Genomic DNA, 26,004 nt, shown 5'->3' with positions numbered 1-26,004 from the left:
TTTTTTGTAGGTCCAATCAGCGAACAGAGGGAGTGGCTGAAAACGATGACGTTAATGTCGTGCACTTGTTTGAGTAGTTCAGTAATGGCGGCGGAGAAAGATGCGAGCGAAACTATTCTGCGGTTGTGGCAACACTGCCGAATATAGGTTAAAGCCGGAGCAAGAACATTCCTTGCTGAGTTTTGTTGGTGGCCATGATGTTGTGGCCCTCCTTCCCACAGGGTTCGGGAAAAGTTTGATTTTCCAGCTACGGCAGCTAGCTCCGTTACAGTAGTGGTGAAGAAGTTGGCTAAGACGAACGCTTGCGATTGGTTATGGCAAATCAGAGTGGCTCTGGGCGGATCCAATAGTTTTAAACTTCAACAGAGGACCCACTTTCAAGGAAGTTAACGTTTGTCAATGGAGAGATCCCAGACCCTCTGTACAAATGAAATGTACGAGGGTCTGGTTAGGACCAGGCTAACATCGTCTGCCCGTGCGTGTAAAATATTTAACTCCTTAAGTAAGCAGTTACAGTGGAGTCACATTCTGACAACTTACCCAATGTGCTGGTCCATTATTTTTTATTTTATTTAGTTCTTTCTTTTCTTTACAGTAGAATATGATTATTCAAAGTTTTAAATGTAGGTCTATTGTAAGGTTTTAGGTTACAAATGTAACTAGTGCATACAGTCACAAAGAAAAACCTGTTTAGAAACATTTCAGAGAGAATTTACCTTAATATATTTTATTTACTTTCAGATAAACATAGGCACATGTTAGGCCTACTACCTACCGCGAATAATCATGCGGTGAAAGTTTCTGATGGGTCACAGCTTTCGACGCAACACCGGTTTCAGGGGCCTGAGGAGAGAGTTCCGTTTTTAAAGGCCTGAGGAGAGAATACTGCAGTTGGACGCTCTTGTGAAAAAACATGATCGTAAATCTCATTATGAACTACTTTACCCACAATCCCCCTCGCGATCTAAACATACTGAATGTTGACGAAGCTGCAGCAAGAACACAGACTGAAAGCATGAGGTGGATTTTGATTTGACCGACCATATACAGCTTGGTCGCTGCTGATTTGGCTAGATGTAGACTAACGCTAAATGGTAGCCGATAAGCCGGAGAAGCAGTTAATTACATATCAATATATATACTTGTACCCGGCGAAACTGTCCGACTCAAACTGTGAGCACAGATTCAAATGGTTTAGCTGGCTAATAATACGCTTTACTGTTTAATGCTGAACACATACGATAAACGATAAGGCTATGTGATAGATTTTGAGCGTCAAGATACCTAAATCTAATTTGCGGCAGAGGAGACAACCTCAAGCTGTGTGGTTACCCATAGTGATGGTGACGCTGCCTGAAGTATTTAGCTGAGAAAACAACAACATGGTAAGTGCTCGCTGAAGTTCGTTGCATGCTTTCATGGTTTATGTGGACTCCTTACTAACTAGACTTGTACTAAGCTCTGTATTAGGCTGTTTAAAACAGCCGGAGCTGGCCTTATTCAATAAGTGATTTTAATCTCGACATGATCCAGACCCTGGACATGATAGTACTGTATCAAAAAGTCAACAGAATTCTCCGGGCATCAACCTGTGGGGGGGTGGGTTGGGCAAGCAGAGACCAGTTGTACTGTCAGAGGAGCCAGTTACATTAAACATTAGGGTTGTCATTTAGTTTTCTTCACTGCACTAACAGACAATATACTTATTCAGACTATACATTCAAGGGGGCCACAAGGGTGTCCAAGCAGGGCTGGACTGGGACAAAAAAATGGCCCTGGCATTTTTGCTCATACCGGCCCACCACAGTCGGTCGGATGGATGGTGGAGCCTGTTAGGAGATGTGATTGGGCCAGCCCAGTGTCAGTATAAAAAATGGATCAATGCCCAGCTGTCCCTGCTTTATGGGCCGGTCGTTGGCCAGTTTTAAATGTATACCCCCCCCCCCCCCCCCCCCCCCCCCATAATGTCGATTAACACCCTCTCTCCCGCCTTTTGCAGACTTCCAGGTTGAAGAAAGGCCCGATAAGTAAGTTGTAATGTACTGGTCAAAATACTGAGTGGTTAAACGTAGCCCGACCCAAGCGTACAGTATCTATCCAATAACGCTCAAGTTAATCTAACATCGTTTCCCCCTCAGGTTCAATCGATGACATGCTAGGAGATCTCCTTGGAGATGAAGGTAGTAAAGCCATGACTGTGATGGGGGAATCCAGTAGTTATTCTGGGATGGCACAATTATCAACATTGTTTTTTACTTACAAAGTGTGTTAAACTGCTGAATGAGGGTATTTATAACCTCCTGGCTACGCCATGACAGCTGCTTGTCTGTTCCAGGATACCAAGCCAGTTCTCGGAGCCCTGGATCCTCTCTATCGGCACGCCGGGGGAAATGGTACTATTCATGATTACTCCCACCTGGCCCTCCTGGCTGCGACTTACTCCCACCTGGCCCTCCTGGCTGCGACACTCCTTAAACAGGTCTGATATTTATATCAGGGTTAGGGTCTAACCCATCTTTTATGCTTGCCAGCTCACTACTGGATGACGACTTCTTCAGCAAACTGGCAGAGGAGGTGGCAAATGATGATGTAGTAAGTGGATGGGACATCGTTTAGGGCAGCCATCTCAAACTGCTGGCCCGCAGGCCACTTCCAGCCCCCCTCCATACGGCCAGCTGTATGATGCTGAAAATATAATATAATCCGCCCCCCCCCCCCCCCCACACACACACACAAAAATGTTTTTACAATTATATTCTACGGACCGGATGTGGCCCCCCGGCCGGCAGTTTGAGATCCCTGGTTTAGGGAGTGTGAGATGGAGAGAATGAGATGGAGAGACGAGTAAGAGATGGGGAGACAGGGAGTGAGAGATGGGGAAGGGAGAGAGCGGGGGCAGGAGGGAAAGGGGAGACAGAGAGCAGTAAGCAGGGTCTTCTCCTCTGGTGTCCCAGGGACAGGGTTTAACCATCTCCTCTTCCAGGACTCTGATGTGTCTGAAGCTGATCCAATGGCCCTGCTGGAGAGTATGAAGGTAATCATGGTAGCACACACACATGAGCATTCACACGCACACACACTGAAGGATGTTCTCACAAAACTGCTGACCTTACAAGACATTCAAGTGTGTGTTTTTGGGAAGCTGCAGCTGTGTGTGCTCCTCAGGACATGGATGATATGGACGCTGACCTGTTCAAACCAAAGAAGAAGCCGAGTTCAGCTCCAGCTCAGAGCTCTGGAGGAGCCCGGGCAGAGCCTGCTAAACCAAACACAACCTCCAGGGGGCCAGGTGGGTTCTGAGTCCCATAGGCCCCAGACAGCCCGACATATGATGTTGGTGATGAGCGCTAGCTGTGTAATTGATGAGTGCTAGCTGTGTTGGTGCTAGCTGTGTTAGTGAAGAGTACTGGCTGTGTTAATGCTAGCTGTGTTGGTGCTAGCTGTTTTGGTGTTAGCTGTGTTAGTGATGAGTACTGGGTGTGTTAATGCTAGCTGTTTTGTAGTTAGCTGTGTTAATGATGAGTACTGGCTGTGTTAATGCTAGCTATGTTAATGCTAGCTGTGTTGGTGCTAGCTGTGTTAGCGATGAGTAGTTAGCTGTGTTGGTGCTAGCAGTGTTAGTGTTAGCTGTGTTAGTGATGAGTACTAGCTGTGTTAATACTAGCTGTGTTGGTGCTAGCTGTGTTAGCGATGAGTACTAGCAGTGTTGGTGTTAGCTGTTTTAGCGATGAGTACTAGCTGTGTTGGTGCTAGCAGTGTTGGTGTTAGCTGTGTTGGTGCTAGCTGTGTTGGTGCTAGCTGTGTTCATTGTGCTGTAGCTGTTTTGGTGCAAGCTGTGTTAGTGATGAGTGCTAGCTGTGTTGGTGCTAACTGTATTGATGATCTGAGAGTATCTCTTTCCAGAAGAGGCCCTGGGGGTGAAACCTGGTTCTGCTCCAGCATCGACGGAACGGGGCTCAGCGTCGACGGCACGGGGCTACAAGAAGTTCAGCTTCACTGGTGAGCATATTCTGAATGACTAACTCTGTGTGTGTCCCCACTAGGGCTGTCCCCACTCAGTCGACTAGTCGAATGTTTGGTCGATATGCTCTTGATTGACTAAGATTTTTGTTTGTCGAGCTGCCTGTGTTTTTTACCATTTTACCTTTCGTTAATCTGCGTTTTGTTTTTTGCACACGGCACATTAGCACAATTGTAGCTGTTAGCCTAAACTCTACCATAATTTGTCTACAGTTGGTGTTATTAATCCTTTAGGCAAAATGGCAAATCAATCTGTGGTATGGAAGCATTTGATCAAAGTACCAGGTGACTCAAAACATGTTGAATGCACTCTGCCAACAACGGGTTATAATAGTTATAATTATATGTATATAATAGACATCGAATATGATGTAGCCTACCACTTGAAAACCATAAATTGGCCATTGGATCATTATTTTACAGTGTGTAGCATATAGGCTTGCCATAGGATTTTAATGTTTCAGGAACAAAAGTTTTAGGCTATGTCTGCTTATGCTGTGCTACTGTAAGTCTAACCATCTGCATTTTATTTTGAACAGCCTAGTTTTCGTTTTGAGAGACAGCACACTTTCAACAATTATGTTGGCTTTGGATGTGCTAAGTTGTTAGATTTTTGTTACTAATCAAATAGCTAATTCATACGTGTGTATAATCAAAGACATGAAGCAAGATTGCAGGTTTATTCCCTAAATTGAAGTTTACAATTAATCTAGGTTAAAGATATCACATCCAAATCGAATGACATTATCTTTTCCAACAACAAAATCTTTCTCTGTTGCACCGTTCCCCATTTGTCGCCACGTAAATGTGCATGCTGCAGTGATCAGCGCGCTCTGATGATTTGCATGTTAAACATATATTTTTTAAATATGTAGCACATTGTAAGAGATAATAAATAATAACCATTCAGGCATTTTTTATTATATCAGCATTCGGCAACAACAGGACTGGTGACACAAGGCTTATCATTAGTAGCCTAATAGCAAATTTGATATCTGAATCCAGAATGTCCAGCAGCTACATTGAGTCAGATCAGTAACATTTTGTACATTTATGTTTGTCTAGTTGTCAATCTCCCTTCTTATGTATGTATTTGTTTCAGATTATCTCTTAAAACAGTGAGGTAAAACATCACACAAAATGGTTTGATGAAAAACATTGTGACATTTGTAGAAAAAAAAAAAGTTTTACATTTAGATTAGTTGATTTTTAGAAGTGTTTAGTCGAGTCTTGGTCGACTAAAGAAAGATCTCAGTTGGGGGCAGCCCTAGTCCTCACCTCATTCACTGGTGAGCATATTCTGATTGATTAACTGTGTGTCCACACCTCATCGCTCTGATAGTAGAGTGATATTGCGTTTTAAACACTGGAAAAATGTCTCCTCATTGCTGCAATGCTTAAGAGGATGATGATGGTGATGAAGGTCTTGGGCAGACACCTGACACTAAAGGTACAGAGCCCTCAAGTGGATTTGATGGGTCCTTTACTTGGGTTCACACTGCCAGGGGTCAAACGGCACTTGTAAATATCTTAAACACAGACTAAATACGTGTAGAACTCTGTGGAGTTTAGAACTGTTTGCAGTCTAGAACAGTCTAACAGTGAAATTCGTGTAGAGATCCTCAGTAACTATCCCACCAGAACTGCTGTCATGGTAACTGTGCTTCTCCTCTCCCCAGACTTGGACGACCCCTTGGCTGACCTACTGGACGACCTGCCGCTGGAGTCTCTAGAGGAGCAGAGGGGAACCAGAGGGGCTGCTGGTCCAGAGGGGGCCCTGCTGTCAGCCACCAATGCCGCCGCCAGGAAGGAGACTGGTGGGTTTATCACTGGAGAAAAAACAACCTGTCAGTTTGCTGCTACTCTGATGGACTCATGTCCTAGAGGATCTGAATCTTACTCACATTCTACTGTGTTTACAGTCTGAGTAGGATGCAGACCTATCTAGTTGTCCCGTTTTCTGCAGCTCCAGCAAAGCAGCTGTCTAGGAAACGTGAGGAGCTGATGTTTGAGGATGACGAGGATGACTTGATGTTTGCGCTGGGCTTTGGAGAGAGTCCCAAGCAGAGCCCAATGAAGAAGGAGGTGATCCTCATACCAAGGAAGGAAAGGTAGGCCTCAAGCCAGGCTAGGCTAGGCTAGGTAGGCCAGGCTAGGCTAGGAAGGACCAGAGGTATAAGTTCATTAAAGCTGAAACTGCACATATGAAGATAATGTGCGATCCAGCAGCGATCCCCAGCAACGTGCACGCACCAGGCTGGACGAAATCCTTGGGCGAGGTACCTCACCACGCCTGCTGGAGCGCCCCCCTACAGGCGAGAGGAAGGAACAGCAGGACAGGCAGGGGAAGACTCCCAGTTCTAAAGGTACCATGAGATGACTCTTTAGCATCTTAGCTTAGTATAAATGCAAGCTGTTTGCTGAACAGAGGGATTCTGTTTCAGACCCATTACTGGAGGAGGACTTGATGTTTGGCTCGTACCAGCCCACCCTGGCCTCCACCCCTGAGGGCCGCCAGTCACGCAGACAGTCTGTCCGGTAAGCTGGCCCCCCTGCACACGGTTATTCTTAGTGCCAGGGGAATGCTGGAGTTCACCCTCTGTCTACACCACCACAGCACATGATATCTGTCAGGATAACCCTACCCTTCCATTTACACCACCACAGGATATCAGGCAGGATAACCCTACCCTTCCATTTACACCAGCACAGGATATCAGGCAGGATAACCCTACCCTTCCATTTACACCAGCACAGGATATCAGTCAGGATAACCCTACCCTTCCATTTACACCACCACAGGATATCAGGCAGGATAACCCTACCCTTCCATTTACACCAGCACAGGATATCAGTCAGGATAACCCTACCCTTCCATTTACACCACCACAGGAAATCAGTCAGGATAACCCTACCCTTCCATTTACACCACCACAGCACTTCCTGTCTGTAAGGTGCTCTTGTCTTCCAGATTCTCCACAGAGGATGTAAGCGCCTCGTCTCCTGAAAAGAAGTGTAAAACGTCCGCCACTTCCTCCACCTCTCCACCCCTCTCCTACGCCGCTGCAGACTGGCTCGGCCTGAAGGTGGAGGACAGCGCTGGGGGAGGAGAGGAGGACCCTACATCTGTACCTCCCTCCACTGAGAGGAACACCCTGTCTGCTCCAGCAACTGAGCCAGCAATAGAGATGTCAGGACCATACCCCATCATCCCAACCCCCACTGCTACCTCCTCTAAGCCACCCCAAGCTGAGGCCAGTCACAGGAAGGAGGAAGATGATTGGCTTGCAGGGGCTTTAAACAAGAAGAAGATTCAGGTGACACAGCCAAAGGAGCAGAGAAGCTGGCAGGACGACATGCTGGGTCTAGGAGAGTCCTGCCCCCCTCCTCCTGCCCAGCCTGGCCCCCCTTCTCCCTTGGCCTCCGACAGAGAGCTCCCATCTAGATCTGGTGAGTGACCCTGATCTACGAACAGCCACTGTGTCTGGTTCATCATGTCTAAAATCTCTACCGGTCTAATATCTCTACTAGTCTTAAATGTCATTAGTCCATGTCTGATATCCACAACCAACCCGTCACACTGTCTACACTTCAGATCCCCCCTCTCTACCAGACTCTCAGCTGTTACAATGTCTTTCCTAGACTGACACACAGACTTTCTCCACCTGTAGAAACCAACCCATCAGCCACAACCTTTCCCCAGCCCCAGCCCCAACATCGGCCCCAACCCCAGCATCCCCAGTGTCAGCCCCAACCCCAGCATCCTCAGCCCCAGCCCCAACCTCAGCAGCCCCAACCCCAACCCCAGCATCCCCAGCCCCAACCTCAGCAGCCCCAACCCCAGCATCCTCAGCCCCAGCCCCAACCCCAGCAGCCCCAACCTCAGCAGCCCCAACCCCAGCATCCTCAGCCCCAACCTCAGCCCCAACCCCAGCATCCTCAGCCCCAGCCCCAACCCCAGCAGCCCCAACCTCAGCCCCAGCAGCCCCAACCTCAGCCTCAACCCAAACCCCAGCAGCCCCCACCCCTGCAGGATTCCCGGGACAATGGATGGCCCAGTCAGGCCCAGCTGCCCCCTTCCTACTCTGGCCAACCGTGGCAGGTTGCTATGATGCCTGGCTGTAAGTGTTGTAGGTACTCAAACAGAGCAGAGCTGTCTACCTCCATCATCACCTCTATGATAACTCCCCTCCATAATCAGTTCGATTCTCACATCTATTATAATTCCCCTCCATCATCACTTCCATTATAACTCCCCTCCATCATCTCTTCCATCATCACCTCTATCATAACTCCCCTCCATCATCACCTCTATCATAACTCCCTTCTCATCATATCACCTCTAATTTTTATTATATGTTGTCATGATCCTGATTGTCCAGTTTGTGTTTTGCTCCTCAGTTCCTCTGCACAGCCAAGACCAGCGTGCACCTGCAGCCCTAACCCAGGTACGCAGGCTGTGGCACAGTAGAGCTAGCTACGTTAGCACAGTAGAGCTAGCTATGATAGCACATTACAGTTAGTTATGGTAGCACAGTAGAGCCATCTACAGTTAGCTATGGTAGCACAGTAGAGCTATAGAGGTAGTGGAGCTAACCCTAACCCTGGCATGAGGAAGCAGCTGTTCTTCACACCAGTTGTCTGTATCAGCTCACCATCTTCTTCTGTAACAGCACGGTTAGGGTAGTTCAAGTTCAAGTTCAAGTCTTTTATTTGTCAGGTGCACAGAGCAACACAAGGTTAGACTGGGCACTGAAATTCTTAAGACAAGACAACGCAAGCACTTGGCATGACATAACATATAAGTACACAGAACAAATTTACATCTATGCTGAGCTTAGATAAGTGAACTTCCTAAATATACAGATAGCAATAAATAAACGACTATACTAACCCTAACACTAAAACTTCCTAAATTACAGATAACAATAAATAGTACGCTATACTAACCCTAATACACAAAAAAAAAAAAAAACCTGTTACAACCCTATAAACTAATCTAACCTAAATGGAGTACAGTGCAGTAGTGCAAATTTACAGATCAGTGACTATGTCAATGACCAAACAGGAGCCTGGTGGCGAGGTACAGTAGTGCAATGTTACTGAAAGAGCAACCAGTAGCTGAAAGTGACAGTGTATAAGTGACTAGTGTGCAGTAAAAATGTCCATATCAGTGTCCATTGAGAAGCCTGATGACCCTTGGGTAGAAACTGTTGTCCAGTCTGCGTGTGCGCGACCGGATGCTGCGGTAACGCCTGCCAGAAGGCAACGGGGTAAAGAGACTGAAGGATGGGTGGGAACAGTCTCTTAGAATCCTGCTGGCTTTCCTAAGGCAACGTGTGTGGTAGGTGTCCTGTAGGGCTGGGAGCTTCCTGCCAATGAGGAACTCAGCAGAACGGACCACACTTCGTAGGGCCTTGCGGTCCCGGTCTGTGCAGCTCCCATACCACACTGTGATACAACCAGTCAGAATGCTTTCTATAGTGCATCTGTAAAAGTTAGTAAGGATGACTGAGTCCATACCAAACTTCTTCAGTCTCCTCAGGAAGAAGAGGCGCTTACGGGCCGTTTTGACCACCTTCTCCGTGTGAACAGACCAGGTGAGGTCATTGCTGATGTTCACCCTGAGGAACTTGAAGCAGCTGACCTTCTCCACTTCCGATCCATTGATGAATAGGGGTGCATGCTCCTCCTCCTGCCGCCTCCTAAAGTCCACAATCATCTCCTTGGTCTTGCTGATGTTAAGAGAGAGGTTGTTGTCCTGACACCATGATGTCAGGGTGTCAACCTCCTCTCTGTAGGCTGACTCGTCACTGTCAGAGATGAGGCCCACGATGGTTGTGTCGTCAGCAAACTTAACGAGGAGGTTGGAGCTGTGCGTAGCCGCACAGTCGTGGGTGAACAAGGAGAACAGGAGAGGGCTGAGGGTGCCTGTGTTGGTGATCAGTACAGATGAAGTGCGGTCACCGATTCTCACCACCTGTGGCCTCCCCGTCAGGAAGTGGAAGATCCACTTGCAGAGGGAGGTGCTTAGTCCCAGGTCCACAAGCTTGGAGACCAGTCTGGAGGGGATGATGGTGTTGAATGCAGAGCTGTAGTCAATGAACAGCATCCTCCTGTATGCTCACATATGTATTCCCCTTGTCCAGGTGGGAGAGAGCGGTGTGCATGGTCAGAGCGATGGCATCGTCTGTAGACCTATTGGACCGGTATGCAAACTGCATAGGGTCCAGTGTGGGGGGCAGCGAGGAGCAGATGAATGATTTGACTAGCCGCTCGAAGCACTTCATGATGATAGAGGTCAGTGCTATTGGGCGATAGTCGTTCAGACATGTGACCTTGGTGTTCTTGGGCACAGGGATGATGGTGGTCCTCTTGAAGCAGGTGGGGAGTACAGACAGGTTAAGGGAGAGGTTGAAGATGTCACTGAAGACCCCTGCCAGCTGGTCAGCGCAGCCCCTAAGGGCCCTACCTGATATGCCGTCTGGGCCAGGAACCTTGCGAGGGTTGATCTTCTTAAAGCATAGCCTCACCTCGGCTACAGTTAGTGTAGGCACACCACTGGCTTGGCCTTCAGGTAGCTCCACTGCAGGGGGTTCACTGTCCCTCTCAAAGCGAGCGTAGAAGGAGTTCAGCTCGTCTGGCAGTAGGACAGAAGACTGGGTCTCATTGTAGCCTCTCCCTTTGTAGTCTGTAATGGCTTTAAGTCCACTCCACATGCGCCTGGGGTCAGAGCCATGGTAGCTGGACTCCACCTTGGTCCTGTAGGCCCTTTTTGCTGCTTTGATGGCCTTCAGAAGGTCGTATCTGGCCTTCCTGTACTCATCAGGGTCCCCAGAATTAAAGGCGACAGTACGGGCTCTCAGCTTGGCCCGGACCGCGGCATCAACCCAGGGCTTCTGATTTGGGAAAGACCGGACAACCTTCTTGGGGACAACGTCATCAATGCAGTGCTGGATGTAGCTGGAGACAGTGTCTGAGTATTCGTTAATGTCCCCATCTGCTGCGTCCCTGAACATCAGCCAGTCAGTGGTGTCAAAGCAGTCCTGGAGGGTCGCCACACACTCGTCACTCCATAGGTGAACTGACCTCTCAACCGGTCTGACCTGTTTGAGCTTTTGTTCATATGCGGGGAGAAGAAGAATGGAGGTGTGATCAGCCTTCCCAAAGGCAGGGCGGGGGAGGGGTTTGTAACTGCCCTTGAATGTTGTATAACAATGGTCAAGGATCTGGTCTCCACGTGTGAAGAAGTCAATGTGCTGATAGTATTTGGGCAGGACTTTCTTCATGTTAGCTCTGTTGAAATCACCAACAACAATGAAGGCTGCCTCTGGGTGCACATTTTCCAGACCATTGATAATCCCATACAGTTCATCCAAAGCAGCGGCCTTGTCTACCTGGGGGGGGATGTAGACTGCACTCATGACGACCGCAGTGAATTCCCGAGGTAGATAGAAGGATCTGATTTTTACAGTTAGCAGCTCAAGGACCGGAGAGCAGTGAGATGCTAATACCGCTACATCCGTAGCCCAGAGAGAGTTAACCATAACACAGACCCCTCCGCCCCTGCACTTCCCTGAGTCAGCTGTTCTGTCCTGGCGGTATATGGTGAATCCCGACGGGGTAACCGCTGCGTCGGAGATCTCCGGAGACAGCCAGGTCTCAACGAACGCCAGTACACAGCAGTTCCTGATGTCCCGTTGGAATTTGACACGAGCGTTAAGTTCATCCATTTTGTTGTCGATGGACTTAACGTTAGCTAGTAAGATGGTTGGAAGAGCAGGTTTGAAGCATCGTTTCCGAGTTCGAACAAGGACTCCAGCACGCCGGCCACGTTTCTTCTTTCTCCGTCTAGCGGGTAAACAGAACGGCGAAACAGCAAAGGGCCAGCTGCAGTCCGAGCTCGCACTCCGAGAAGTGGAATTAAAGTTCGTAAAATGATCCTTGCCAAGTGACAACTTAATGTCCAGAAGTGTCTGCCGGTCGTACTGAATAAACGACAATATAACATTGACAAAACAAGTAACGAACACTAAAAAGACTAACAAAAAGCTGGGTTTTTGCGGAGCTCTTGTCGACGCAGCCATCGCGTAGGCGCGCCGGAAGCCGATCATTTTTCCCTTCCCGTAAGGGTACCCGATCATTTTTCCATAAACATATTGTACAATCCAACTCAAATTTTAAATCAAAATTCAGCGCTTTGTCTCACCATCAGATTGTCCACTACGGGAGTGTAGGAGGGGTAGATGCCCGAGCCCAACTGCATGGAATACAGGATAACATCACATATCCTACCTTTAGATAACTGCACAGCACATTGTATAACTAAGTATATTTCTTTAATACTGTGCATATATCATATGTCAAAAACTGGAAATACAGTCGTTAAGCTCCCGCGCAATTGCTACACTCCACGTCCTTGTTATCAGTCTAGACCTCAAATAAACTACTGTTCATAACAAAACGCTTTTGTTTTCAAATTGTATCTCGACTCGCGGTATCACTGGCATAGTTGATGCCACTCGCACTGTTTTTTTATTGGTGATCCACCGGCCACCAAATAATGTGGTTTTCGGGCCTCCACCAATAGGCTAACAGTGTCTGAGAAGTTGTCATGCGCCCTGATTCACTGTAAAGAATAATCGCATGCCAGGGTCATTAATATACTGGATTAGCATTCATGAGGTGCTTTGCATTGACCATTTATGGTTAAAAATGGGCACGTTCAGGGCGGGGTAAAATGCAGATTCACGTACGCACACGTCTGTGATTTATGCGTACGCACGGTTTTATAAATCAGATTTTTTGGGAGCGTACGCCATTTTAGGCTTTTGGGCGTACGTACACTTTTAGTAAGAATCCTATGCACAGTTTTATAAATGAGACCCCAAAAATGTAGGGTTAGAGTTAGGTAGGTACTTAGATGATCCCGAAGAGACATAACTTGCTCTGTTTCCTTAGCAGAAGTTCCAGTTGCTGGGGCTAGGGGGCGCTGTGGATCTGTCAGGGCTGCAGCAGCAAGCCAAGAAGGAGGAGGAAGAGCAGGAACTGTCGGCTCGCATCATCCAACTGGAGGGACAGGTAGCTGGGTTGGGATGTGAGACAAGTAGCTTGGTTGCAGTGGCGGCTACTGGTCTTTCAAAGAGGGGAAGCTCATTTTCGGCCTACATCCTAAAAAATTTGCATTTATTCGGCTAGTTCACTGGCTAGTTCACTGGCTAGTTCACTGGCTAGTTCACTGGCTAGTTCACTGGCTAGTTCACCCCTACGACACCTAGCCTTGCCTACTGTATGAATGAACGAAAAAATGATCAAGAAAATGATATTAAACTCGAAAGAGGAAATCTGGGAATTAGGTCAAACTGAAACAAGAAATGTGGTGTATAATTGTATGAAATCTATGATTATAACTGGCTAGAAATTTCGCCAAGTAAATACCAAGAAATAGGTTGCAGCAGTTTGTCTTTCGACTACACTTGCAAAATCCGTGATGGGACTGAGCTCGAATAGCTTCGGCGACTTTTTATAGTACAAAAGCGGTCAATCAAAAGGAGATGCAGTCTTTCGACAGACCCTCCAATCATCAGGTGGAAGCCCAGCGTCCAGGCCAGCCCACTCCTCTATTCACCCCCAGAGACGCTGAGCGTCCAGGGTGGGACATAAGTGCAGCATTTATCCAATGGCCATATAGTTTCGAACCACTGAAAAAAACTGTTCAAAGCAGCCCCATTGAAGCCGATGGATGCCAGGCTTCAACAGGGAAATGCACTGTGACGCTAAGGGGAATGTATGAGAAGGAAATCGAATCAGTCGACCTGCTAATATGTGTAGCTGATTCTGAACAAACTCATCTTTGAGATGAACGTGTTCTGAAGTATTTAAAATGTTGACACAACAGTTATTATTTGACCATCAATTTTTGGACAATTAGGGGAAGCCGAGCTTCCCTTGCAGTCTTAAAGAAATCGCCACTGCTGGGTTGGGGTGTGAGTGTGAGACAAGTAGATAGGTGTAAAACAGGTAGATGATATGACAGGTGTCTGGGTCAGGGTGTGAGATGGGTAGCTGGGTCGGGGTGTGAGACAGGTAGATGGTGGTGAGACAGGTAGATGAGTGTGAGACAGGTAGATGGATCCAGGAGGAGCACCCCTCTGCTGTTCTGGGCTCTCCTATAGAGATCAGCCACACCGCTGACTGTGAACGTGCGTATGGGGGGGTCAGATGGCTGAGCGGTTAGGTAATCGGGCTTTTAATCAGAAGGTTGCTGGTTTGATTCCCGGTGTTAAATGACGTTGTGTCCTTGAGCAAAGGAACTTCACTCTACTTGCCTTGGGGGGAATGTCCCTGTACTTACTGTAAGTCGCTCTGGATATGAGCGTCTGCTAAATGACTAAATGTAAATGTAATGTAAATGTATGGCGTGTACATGTTGTGTATATGGTGTGTTTGTATGGTGTGTGTGTGTATGGTGTCTGTGGTGTGTGTGTGTGTGTGTTGCAGGTGAGAGCCCTGCAGCTGGAGAGGGACCAGACTCAGATGCAGCTGGAGAGCGTCCAGCAGAGACACATACAAGACACTGAGTTGAGGGAGAAAGCACACAGGTGTGTGTGTTCATGTGTGTTCTCATGGCTGTGTAACTGTGTGTGTGTGTATGTATCAGGGTTCGTACAAGGTGCTTAAAGTGCTTGAAGTACTTGAATTAAACTTGAAAAGTGCTTGAATTATTTAAATCCACCAATTTAAACAATATATATTAATTTACAGTCAATTTGAAATTTTCATAAAAAACAAACAATCCAGTATTTTTGCGAAAAATGTGTTCTCGTGGCTGTTTGTAACCTTTGTGTGTAACTGTGTGTGTGTGTGTATGTGCAGGGCCAGGGTGAAGCTGCTGGAGGAGTCTGCGGGGCAGCAGGAGGCACTGGCGCGGCAGGAGGCTGAGAACCTGCAGGAACGTCTGTCCGACCTGACCCGGCTGGCCCAGCTGGAGAGGAACCAGCTGCAGGAGCAGCTGCAGCACCGCCTGGCCCATGCACAGCTGGACCGAGACAGGGAGGTGGAGAGACTACGAGACCTGCAGAGGTAGGGGGGGGGGAGGTTAGGGTTAATACCAGGCAGACTTACGGTACAGATGGTTGTGTGTGTGATGTTCGTGGTATGTTTAGGGTTAGGGTTGATGGTATGTGATGATCCTGGTGTGCAGGACGTCTATTCTGGAGATGAAGAAGGATCATGAGGAGCAGGTCCAGACATTGAAGAGGCTGAAGGACGAGGAGATTGACGCTGTGACTAGCGCCACCTCCCAGACCAGGTCACCCACCTCTACGCTACACACTGACACTTTTCTGGGATACTTTTCTGTCAGATATGTTTGTATATGTCGCACTGGACTATAAGTCACTTTTATTTAGAAATGTATTTCACAAAATCCAAGACCAGACATTTAATATGGAAAGGCGGCTGAATAGGCAAAATTAACATAACAAGCCAGCGAGTCCAACAAGCAAGTTACCCGTAAGCTAGTTCACCAAGCTCCCGATCTCATTCCACATCACTGAATCCATTGAATTTTTCATCCTCTGTGTCGCTTCTGAACAACTCTGGCAACTCCGGAGGAATATGAAGCATATATTTTGATATATAAGTCGCACCTGACTACAAGTCAGTGCACCTGTTCCGGAAGTACAACGGCACTTAGGAATGATTTGCTGGTCCTGATGTTAGTTTCCTCCAGGATCACAAATGACTATTATTAAGAGATTCATGTTGGTTAGTTGTAACTGATTTAAACTGATTGTACTTGCTGTGAAATATATTATTGTTGCTTGCTTTCTCTACAGGTACAGTTGCACTTTTGAAGTTCATGTTGTTTTGTTGTAACTTTACATGCTCTTGTGGTTCTGGCCTTTGGCACTTATTTGGTTTTTGACAATGTATGCTTCATGTTTTGGCTACCCGAATGTTTTGGGGCTATCTCGTTGTTATGATCGTTGTTTATTTGGATAAAAGCGTCTGTTAAATGAATAAATGTAAATATATAAGGCGCAGGACCAGTCAAACAATGAAAAAACGTGTGACTTATAGTCCGGAAAATACTGTATGTGTCTGTGTGTGTCCATTGCTAGGGTGATGGAGCAGCTGTGTGTGTGTGCAGGTCCCTTGCTAAGGTGATGGAGTATGTGTGTGTGCAGGTCCCTTGCTAAGGTGATGGAGTATGTGTGTGTGCAGGTCCCTTGCTAAGGTGATGGAGTATGTGTGTGTGCAGGTCCCTTGCTAAGGTGATGGAGTATGTGTGTGTGCAGGTCCCTTGCTAAGGTGATGGAGTATGTGTGTGTGCAGGTCCCTTGCTAAGGTGATGGAGTATGTGTGTGTGCAGGTCCCTTGCTAAGGTGATGGAGCAGATGGAGCAGTTCTCCTGCCGCCTGGGGGAGCTGGTGGAGAACAGCAAGGAAAGCACGACCCAGGGTCTCCAGCAGGGGGCGCAACACAGGGATGAACAGCTACGCAGTACGCACACACACACACACATACACAAATGCACACACACGCACATACACGCACACACCATACAAAATCGTTATTCTTATTACATGTGTGTGTGTGCATCTGTGTATGTATAACTATGTTTCAGTCAAGACAATCACGTATTAGATTTGAGCATTTATTGTTACATGACATGGACATGTAGATTTGACTTTGGCGGAGTGGATGATCTAAGGGAAGCACTCCCTGCCTCCTCGATGCAACACATACATACATGACATATGAGGCAGGGAGCAATAGAGATATAATCCCCCTGTTGGATAGATACACAGACAGCATGGGGGAGAAGGGGACGGTGGAGGGTGGCAGCAGCACTGATCATACAACGACCGGGGTGAGTGTGTGCATATCCGCGCGTCTTTTAAAGACGCCTTATCGGACGTGGCCCAATGGATATGCGCTGCTACATGGGTGTGGTAGTGGGTGGAGTAAGGAAGGTGGAGTAAGACGCCTTACGTCCCCGATAACGCGCGCTGCCCGATTGCCCTGCCAGAACTAGCTGCGCTCATGTGTTTGTATGGTGTTGAAAAGTTTGTGTGTAACTGTGTGTGTGGTGTGTAACTGTGTGTGTGTGTTCAGTGCTGCAGGGGCAGCAGAGGGTCGTGGAGGAGGAGAGGGTAACTGTGTGTGTGTGTTCAGTGCTGCAGGGCCTAACCCTAACCGTGGAGGAGGAGAGGGTTCGTCTGCAGCAGCTCGTCTCAAAGATGGACACTCAGCTAGCTGAGCAGCACAGACAACTGGAGAAGGTGCACACACACACACACATAGTGTAATACATAGTGTATTAACGTTTGTGTGTGTAGGAGAGGTGGAGGGAGACTGCAGAGCAGCATGTAATAGAATTTTAGGATGTATGTACAATTAATGTGTTTTAAATGTGGTTCATTGATAAAAAAAACATGCTGCAACATCAACATGAGTTTACAGAAAGTTGAGATGTTGTAAAGCTTAGGAACTGTTGGGGGATTTTTATGACAGGGCAGATGGCTATCTGTATTAGCGTGGTGATGAGGGTGATGACCCCACAAAGATCAGTTGACCATTTTGGATGGTCAACTTCTGGAGTTTTATGACGTCCTGACTTAGAAAGAAATGCAGCTTAAGAGTTCTTATCACCTGGGGAGAGGAGCTGTGGGACATTAAGTTCTGATGCTGTGTTGTTTCAACTATGATTATATTGTCTTAGGAGTGGGCTTGTAGTGTAACATTTTCTAAGTCTAGTAGTGTGAAAGTCCAAAAAGGGCAGTGGACCTCAGCAGAGTTTAGTTAGTGTTCATTGGTCCTCAAGGTGACAAAGATTCCAACAAACATGTATGGTCTCGGGATCAGACTGGTCTGTTTTCTCCGGACATTCACTTATATATTTTCTCCCTTTTATCTTGTGTTATTTTGGTATTGGTACTTTCTGATGGTCACAGATACAGTTGTGTTCAAAATAATAGCAGTGTTTTTTTTTATGTGAGTAAAGCTCAAAATCCTTGTGTACAAAATCGATTTATTTTTTTCATTCGTTGGGAACACTGCACATTATATTTTACATTAAAACATGACAAAGATTTTTTTTAATTATGTTGACCATAATATATATGGACCAACAAAATAAATGTTATGGAGTGGCCAGCCCAATCGCTGGACATTTAATCCAATAGAAAACGTGTGGGGTGATATCAAACATGCTGTTTCTGAGGCAAAACCAAGAAATGCAGAGGAACTGTGGAAGGTTGTCAAATCATCCTGGGCGTTTACAGGTGCCAGAAGTTGGTGCTTAACTTTTTGTAAGTTTGTTATGAATAATGCAGATACTGCTATTTTCTTGAACAGCCCAATATATTTTCTGTAACATAATTAAATATTGATTTTTTTTGTCATGTTTTAATGTAAAATGTAATGTGCAGTATTCCCCACCAATGGAAATAAAATAATTGATTTTGTACACAAGGATTTTGAGCTCTACTCACATTTAAAAAAACACTATTTATTTTGAACACAACTGTACATTATGCATCCTCACCCAATTGGTCCCTTGTTCTGGGGGTTTCTATAATGCGTTGGCACCTTTGACCTTACGTACATTTGGACAGAGTTAGAGTTAGCCATGTAGAATGTCTGTAGTCTTAATTAAGACTAGGGTGGTCACTCTACTCAGGGCTAATACTGACCATACACTGGCAGCTCCTCTCTACTCAGGGCTAGTAATGACCATAGACTGGCATATAAGACATGTGTCGAGGGGGTCAGATGGCTGAGCGGTTAGGGAATTGGGCTATTAATCAGAAGGTTGCTGGTTCGTGCCAAATGACATTGTGTCCTTGGGCAAGGCACTTCACCCTACTTGCCTCAGGGAATGTCCCTGTTCTTACTGTAAGTCGCTCTGGATAAGAGCGTCTGCTAAATGACTAAATGTAAATGTGATGGAAATGTGTTAGGATCCTTATCGATCTGCTGAACGACATTGGCGCCTCGTGTCCTCTGGTAGATGGTCACAGAGTACTCTGTCTTGTACTTTTATATTGAATAAAGAATTTTTATTTCTCTGTCAATCCTGACAATCCAAGTACACAGTGTCTTCAGAATATATCCTTAACAAGGGATAGTGTATATTAACGTGTGTGTGTGTAGGAGAGGTGGAGGGTGACTGCAGAGCAGGCAAAGGCAGAGGCTGCTCAGCGAGGCCTGGAGGAGGAGAGGCGGAGCCTAACCCAGCATGTCGCCATGGAGAGAGAGGAATTGGAGAGGGCCAAGGTAAACCCTGACCCCATGAGCTTTCCTTGACCCCTGATCCCTTGACCCCATATCTCCTCTGTCCCTGACCCCTTGACCCCTGATCCCTTGACCCTCTTCATCTCTATCGCTCACAAGCTCTTTCCATTTTCCCTACCCTTCTCTCCATCTCCCCTCTCTTCATCTCATCTCTCTCTATCTCTCCCCCCCTCCCCCCCAGACGACCCTGCTGGAGCAGCAGCAGGGGGTGATGCAGCAGTGTGCGGAGGAGAGGCGGAGGCTGGCGGCTGAGTGGAGCCGCTTCCACAGCCAGGAGAGAGAGCAGCAGACCAGGGCAGAGAGGCAGGCCAGCCATGCCCTGGAGAGGGAAGCCAACAGGGAGGCAGCCATTATTAGCATGGCACAGGTACCACCATTAGGGGGGAGGCAGCCATTATCAGCATGGCACAGCTACCACCACTGGGGAGGGGGGGGCGAGGGTGTGTATGTAGGTGGTGTGTGTGGATGTATGTGGTGTGTGTGTGTCTGCAGGGTTTTTCCTGCATAGAGTATTAAGAGGTGATTGCATACTTCAAAGTTCATGCAGCCTCCAGCTCTCGACAAAACTCTGACGGCTGTCTTCATGGATAACACATTTTCTAACAAGCGTTGCTATTGGTGGATTTCGGTCATTTATAACCGCAATTGCGCCACTACGCTGATGTGGTAGCACTGTATTGTAATTAGCACAGCGCACTGGGAAAAGCACTGCCAGAGGATTTCCTGGTTGTTTATAAAAGTTATTTTGCATCAAAGAATGTCAAATTTCATAAAAAGGTTTGCTAAATTAACATTCCATCCCATCAGTGTAATATTTTCAGCTTTGCTTTGTTTAGCAATGTTAGCATGCTAGCGGCATAACATGTTGTCCGATTCGTTCATTTCCCGACTCGGTCTTTCTACGAGTCTTTGGATCCTTTTTTCACGTGACCCGCATTGGATTTTTTAGTAGAGGAAACAGTTGGGTTAGGGTTAGGGATTTAGGGTTAGGGATTTAGGGTTAGGGTAGGGATTTAGGGTTAGGGTTAGGGTTAGAAACAGTTGGGTTAGGGTTAGGGTAGGGTTAGAAACAGTTGGGTTAGGGTTAGGGATTTAGGGTAGAAACAGTTGGCCGCTGTTTTAGTAAGACATGAATGATATTCGCTCCAGTCGTCATACTGACTGGTTTTGTTATCTGGCTGTCGAAAGACTGCATCTCCTTTCGATTGGCAGCGATTTTTTACTATAAAAAGTCACCAAAGCTATTCAAGCTCAGTCCCATCGCGGATTTTGCAACTCGTTGAAAGACAAAGTACGACCACCTGTTTCTTTGTATTTGCTTTGCGAAATTGCCAGCCAATTTTTATCATACATTTCATACACCATATTAGGCCTAGTTGTTTCAGTTTAACTTAAAGGGGTGATTGACAGTTTTTTTGTGCTATTTCTCACTGTTCCTTAAGGTCTCCGAATAGGGTATGTAACATTGGTTGGGTTGAAAATGGCCCGGGTGCTGTACTATGCCCCCTGATAGATCCTCTGAAATGTTCCCGGGAAAAAACACTAGCTTTTCTCCTTTTATGGTATCCTCATTAATATTTAGATGAGCTGTGCCCTGATTGGTACGCAACACGGCCAACGGCACTCACTGAAACACCGAAGGTGGAGACTTGAAATAAAAACGCGCAAATAAATCTATTGTGTCTACACAACACTGTTTTCAACAGCTTGACTAGATATCATTTGAAATGATAATGTTAGTTGTTTCCACTTCTGTTGTCGAAGCAAACTGGATTGACTTAGGTGGGTAGAACAGTACAGCTTGGCAACCAAACTATCCGAATCCCAATACTCCCCCTTCCCCTTACCCTAGCCCTTAGTTTACCCCTAGCCCTTGGCCCTCGAAACTGAGGTGCAAGGGCTACATATCCCTAAGAAATTGGACGCTACTTGGTTACAGGTACGTCATCTAGCATGTATCGATATCTCCAAAGCAAGTAGTGTTATGCACTGATATTAAACGAAATTCGCTGATAATGGAGTTTCCTTAAAACTGTAGACCACCAGTGAGTGGGATGGTCTGGATGTACATTTTGGGGCGTGACAAAGATACAGACCAGAGCCAAAAAAGGCGGTCCCTGGACTGACGTCAGTTCGGTGGCTTTGTTGAAAAGCTAGCGTTTTACAGCAAAATATTTTCATTTTGAGATTTGCATAGAAAAGATTTGTCAATGGACTTTAAGGTTCACTGTATGTTCATTTTACCCACCAAACTGTCGTTATTCAACTATGACAAGGTAAAATCGGTTTTGCAATCAATTGCCCCTTTAATTCCCACATTCCCTTCAAGTTTAATATTGTTTCGTTAGATCGTTCCTTCACTTATTCATACAGTAGACTAGGCTAGGCTAGTGTCGAAGGGGTGAACTAGCCAGTGAACTAGCAAAATAAATGGAAAATGTATATGATGTAGGCCGAAAATGAGCTTCCCCCATTTGAAAGACCAGCAAGCCCACTGATTTAAAGACATTGTAGATTACTAGTTTATTTGACTAGCCTGACTGTCATACACATAATTCTTGTCAGAATATGAGTCTGATAACTCTCCTTTGGTCTGTGAGTATGGGGCGTGTTTCAACCGAACTCGTAAAACAAATGCCTCTTCGCTCAATTGAATAGACCTACAACCAATCAGAGCAACATAATATGTTGTTTGTTGAAAATAAATTCAACCCAAGTGCTCTTTGGTGACGTGGTTGATTACGTTACTGTTGATCATCTGTCCATCATCGTATAAAGCCCGCCCTGACAATTTCATTTGTCCGAACAGCTCTTGTTCGAACATATTTGTACCCAACCGAGCTTCCCCAGACCCAACTTCCCGACCAAATTTTTTTGTGGGCGGGGCTAAGTTGGGCTGGCAGCCAGGCTATTCTTTGACATAACAAATATTTCTGCACTCAAGATTTTAATACATTATTGAGAACACTATCACAATTTATGTATGTATCAGAATTTGACAGAGTTTCTTGGCATGAATGTTAAAGGATTTTAAAACCTCTGCCTCATGTTGAGCCCCGGCCTTACCCTTGCTGGTGTGTGTTTCAGGAGCAGGCTGAGCTGAAGCTGCGTGCTGGGGAGCTGAAGCAGAGGGAGGAGTCAGTGACCCGGCAGAAGGAGGGGCTAGAGCGGGAGAGGGCGGAGCTAGAGAGGCAGAGGGCGGAGCTAGAGAGGGAGAAGGAGCGACTGAGTGGCCTGGCTCTGACTCTGAAGACTCGCGCACAGGAAGTGGAAGCCTTCAGCAAGGTCTGTACTGACACCAAGACCTATACAGCAGTCTCCATAGACTGTGGATTGGCAGAAAGACTGTGCTCTATAGACTGTACACTGCCTTATAGACTGCTGTATACTATCTAGACTGGCTTATAGACTGTACAGACTGTGCTATATAGACTGGCCTATAGACTATATTGGCCAAACCCTAACAACTTTAGACAGCTCTATACAATGCTGCAGGAAGCCTGCTGGCTGTATTGACTACTGTATAGATGGTGCTGTTTAGATTCCTGTTTAAACTGGGCTGTATTGACTGTAACTGTGCTGTGTGTTGCAGCTGGCATCAGAGAGGCATGAGGAGGGGGAGAGGGCGCTGCAGGAAGCCAGGAGGGTGGAGCAGGAACACCAGGCCAGGCTGCACTCCATACATGCCCATCTGGACACACTCAGGCAGCAGGAGCAGCACCTGCACCAGGTGTGTGGATGTGTATGGATGTGTACATATGTTTGTATATAGTCTCCAGTTTGAACTGGCTTTCCGCCCCCCCAGGAGAGGGTGAGGATGACTCATCAGCGCAGAGAGATGGAGATGAGACAGGGCCTTCCCGGCCCACCTCAGCTGATCACTACAGGTGAGGCTCCCCACAGCATCCTAGTGGCTAGGTGTTCACCTCAGCTGATCACTACAGGTGAGCCTCCCCACAGCATCCTAGTGGCTAGGTGTTCATCTCAGATGATCACTACAGGTGAGCCTCCCCACAGCATCCTAGTGGCTAGGTGTTCATCTCGGTCTTCCCTGGGTCTGCTTGTCTTCCCCCTTGTCACCAGACTTCAGCCCCATGTTGCTGGCTCCCCAGATCGCCTCCAACCTGGACCCTGCTGCCTTCCCCTCCAGCCCTGAGGCCACAGAGCTGCAGGCCAGGCTTGCCCTGCTCAGACACACAGCTCAGAAGGTAATTAGAGAGCTAACAACAGGCTCAGAAGGTAGCTAGTTAGGGGAGTCAGGTGGCTGAGCGGTGAGGGAATCGGGCTAGTAAATCAGAAGATTGCCAGTTCGATTCCCGGCTGTGCGAAATGACATTGTGTCCTTGGGCAAGGCACTTCACCCTACTTGCCTCGGGGTAATGTCCCTGTACTTACTGTAAGTCACTCTGGATAAGAGTGTCTGCTAAATGACAAAATGTAATGTAGCTAGGCAACATCAGGCTCAGAATGTAGCTAGTTAATACCTGGCTCAGAATGTAGCTAGGCAACACCAGGCCAGGCATGCAAACAGTCAGGGGTAAAGAAAGGTGAGAACAATACTGCGAACCCCCGACCCTCGGTGGCATTTCCCCCGGAAGAAAATTACTTGAATTTTTAAGTTAAACGCATCAATCTAGTGCACTTTGAGAGCTAAATTCAGAGGATAAATCAATATAGAAAACTTCTGCCCGATTGCTGTGAGGTTTAGGCAATGAGTGACGATTGGTTCCATAGTTGTGAAGTTGCAAAGCACGGGTAAAATGCTGTGTTGGCCAAGGCCACGATCCCCCCCCCCAAATTTGTTTCATAAAGGTAAGTCACCTTAAGGTGAGGAGTTTGCATGCCTGCACCAGGCTCAAAAGATAGCGATAATGAATCCAACACTCCTCCCCATATCAATGTATTGACCCCAATAGTCTATGCATATTGGAGCTCTCTAGACGATGACTCATGTTTCTGTCCTAGGACCGGGACTTCCTCCACGACGAGCAGTACTTCCTGAACACACTGAAGAACACCCCATACCCTTCTGCCTTCCACACAGACTGACCCAGCTGTCACATTCCATTAACTGACTCATTAAACATAAAATGGGAATCAAATAGTGTTTATTAGAAAAGCTACAGTACAGACTGCATTTCAGATCAGCAGGTCAGTGTGTTTTATCCATGGTAGCAGATGTGGCAGCCTTCCAGGGAGAGCCGTGGCCATCCTCTCCACCTGCAAAGCAGAACCCTGGTTAAGACACACTTAGAGGGAACATTATCTTAGCAGTGATGAATCTAGCCTCAGGTTACCATGACTCCACAACAAAGTTCAGACAGGGATAACTTGTTTCATCACAGGCTTGTAATCTAGTTAAGTTCAACCAACAGTAGTTACCTGGTCTTGCATGACTCTAAGATGACCCCAAGTCAATATTGGATACCTGTGGAGAGGCAAACCCATTAAAATACAGGTAGTTAGTCACTAGCGTGATGTTAGTGCATCATGCTAAGACACAGGCTAGGTTAGGGATGCTAGTGCTACAGGCGGGCGACTCTACAGGCTAGCTTGGAGAGGCTAGAGCTAACAGGCTAGGCTTTGGCATGCTCACCTGACTGCAGTCATCTTTCGACATGATCCTGGTGAGGCTGAAGCGCACGCTACAAAACATGGACACTTCATTAGAGACACTCTTACAGTAATGGTTCATATGACTGAGTTCACAGCTGCACTTAGTCAGGTTACCATGTACTTCAACAGAGGTTGTTCAGACAGGGATAACAAATTCATCATTCACTTTGCCTTTGAGACAAAGACATGCAGTTTAATAAATAAAAACATTCCAGATGCTTAGCTAGCTAAAGCTAGGTACAATTGCCAAATCGGTAACCTACCTTAATGTACGCGTGGACAATAGTACCGGACAGCATGTCGTTTGAATACACGTGTTGTTCGGCGTTAAATATCCTAAGGCGGCCCGCTGGCAAAGGCCAACTAAAGTTAGCTGTAGTAACTGTGAAAATATTTAATGAGCATCCAAACGTGCATTTTGATAGTTAATGAAATTATTAACACCAATACTTCGTGGTCATTATTCTACCCATTTCTTTAAGTTAACTATCCAGCTGTTGCTATGCTTTCCGACAGCATGTTGGCCTCCCCGGTCTGTTACTGGCTAGAACTCTTTCTTTGGCAATTATTGCTAGTGAGTGTGGCGGACTCACATTAAATCCCGCTCAGGGCGGCTTGTCAATAGTTGAACTCGACATGCAGGTTAATCCTTGCATTATGAAGAGAAAACAGCTCAGTACGTTCAGCAAAAATTCCACGGAGATAGAGACTGTGAAGCGGTAGGCACGCATTTTTATACCGTGGAGCACGTCGATGCCACGTGACTCGTGACGTTTTCATTCTGTCACTTGGACGTTAGAGGGTCGTTTTTAAATTGAGGAGTTATGTTATTAATCTATTTTTCAGTCTTATACTTTCATTAACAACAGGTGTAAGAGTTACAATTGTAAGCGTTACAACTGTACAAGAGTCAGACACGGTGCCATCACTGTCTGACCCTCTACCACCCCGTTCAAATCTTGCTCAAGGATACTTTGGGAAATTGCCTGGGAGGAGTCGGGGATCGTACCTACCACTCAGGGTTGCCAGATCTGTGTGACAAAACCAGCCCAATGGCCGATCAAA

The 26,004-nt window shown here is 46.7% G+C and overlaps 1 protein-coding gene, 1 long non-coding RNA gene and 1 other non-coding gene across 7 annotated transcripts; 1 reads left to right on the top strand and 2 right to left on the bottom strand.

Annotated features, from left to right (window-relative positions):
- Positions 1-941: 941 nt before the first annotated feature.
- Positions 942-24,420, top strand: LOC124462260 (fas-binding factor 1 homolog). 5 transcript variants are annotated; one of them, XM_047013899.1, is made up of 27 exons: positions 942-1,385; positions 2,000-2,027; positions 2,139-2,180; positions 2,336-2,393; positions 2,532-2,592; positions 2,984-3,034; positions 3,166-3,289; positions 3,904-3,999; positions 5,700-5,837; positions 5,987-6,131; positions 6,247-6,386; positions 6,465-6,558; positions 6,992-7,470; positions 8,422-8,468; positions 12,982-13,101; positions 14,521-14,621; positions 14,896-15,102; positions 15,224-15,331; positions 16,397-16,527; positions 17,203-17,309; positions 19,183-19,305; positions 19,505-19,690; positions 22,411-22,608; positions 22,916-23,053; positions 23,129-23,210; positions 23,407-23,531; positions 24,289-24,420. In XM_047013899.1, exons 1-27 carry the CDS (start codon positions 1,383-1,385, stop codon positions 24,370-24,372), a joined length of 3,216 nt encoding a protein of 1,071 aa, XP_046869855.1. In that variant the 5' UTR covers positions 942-1,382; the 3' UTR covers positions 24,373-24,420. The 5 variants fall into 5 exon arrangements, with proteins under 5 accessions (XP_046869855.1, XP_046869859.1, XP_046869858.1 ...); XM_047013900.1 differs by having other exon boundaries at positions 943-1,385; positions 6,250-6,386; XM_047013901.1 differs by having other exon boundaries at positions 943-1,385; positions 12,985-13,101.
- LOC124462262 lies at positions 24,415-26,004 on the bottom strand. Its single transcript, XR_006955425.1, has 4 exons — positions 25,203-26,004; positions 24,920-24,968; positions 24,706-24,751; positions 24,415-24,543 (listed from the first exon to the last, which is right to left on the bottom strand). It is a non-coding gene; the product is annotated as an uncharacterized LOC124462262 (long non-coding RNA).
- On the bottom strand, positions 24,605-24,674 carry LOC124462269. Its single transcript, XR_006955426.1, has one exon. It is a non-coding gene; the product is annotated as a small nucleolar RNA R38 (small nucleolar RNA).

Source organism: Hypomesus transpacificus, unplaced genomic scaffold, assembly GCF_021917145.1.
Source record: "Hypomesus transpacificus isolate Combined female unplaced genomic scaffold, fHypTra1 scaffold_206, whole genome shotgun sequence".
NCBI classification, from domain to species: domain Eukaryota; kingdom Metazoa; phylum Chordata; class Actinopteri; order Osmeriformes; family Osmeridae; genus Hypomesus; species Hypomesus transpacificus.
This window is presented reverse-complemented; position numbering and strand designations above follow the sequence as displayed.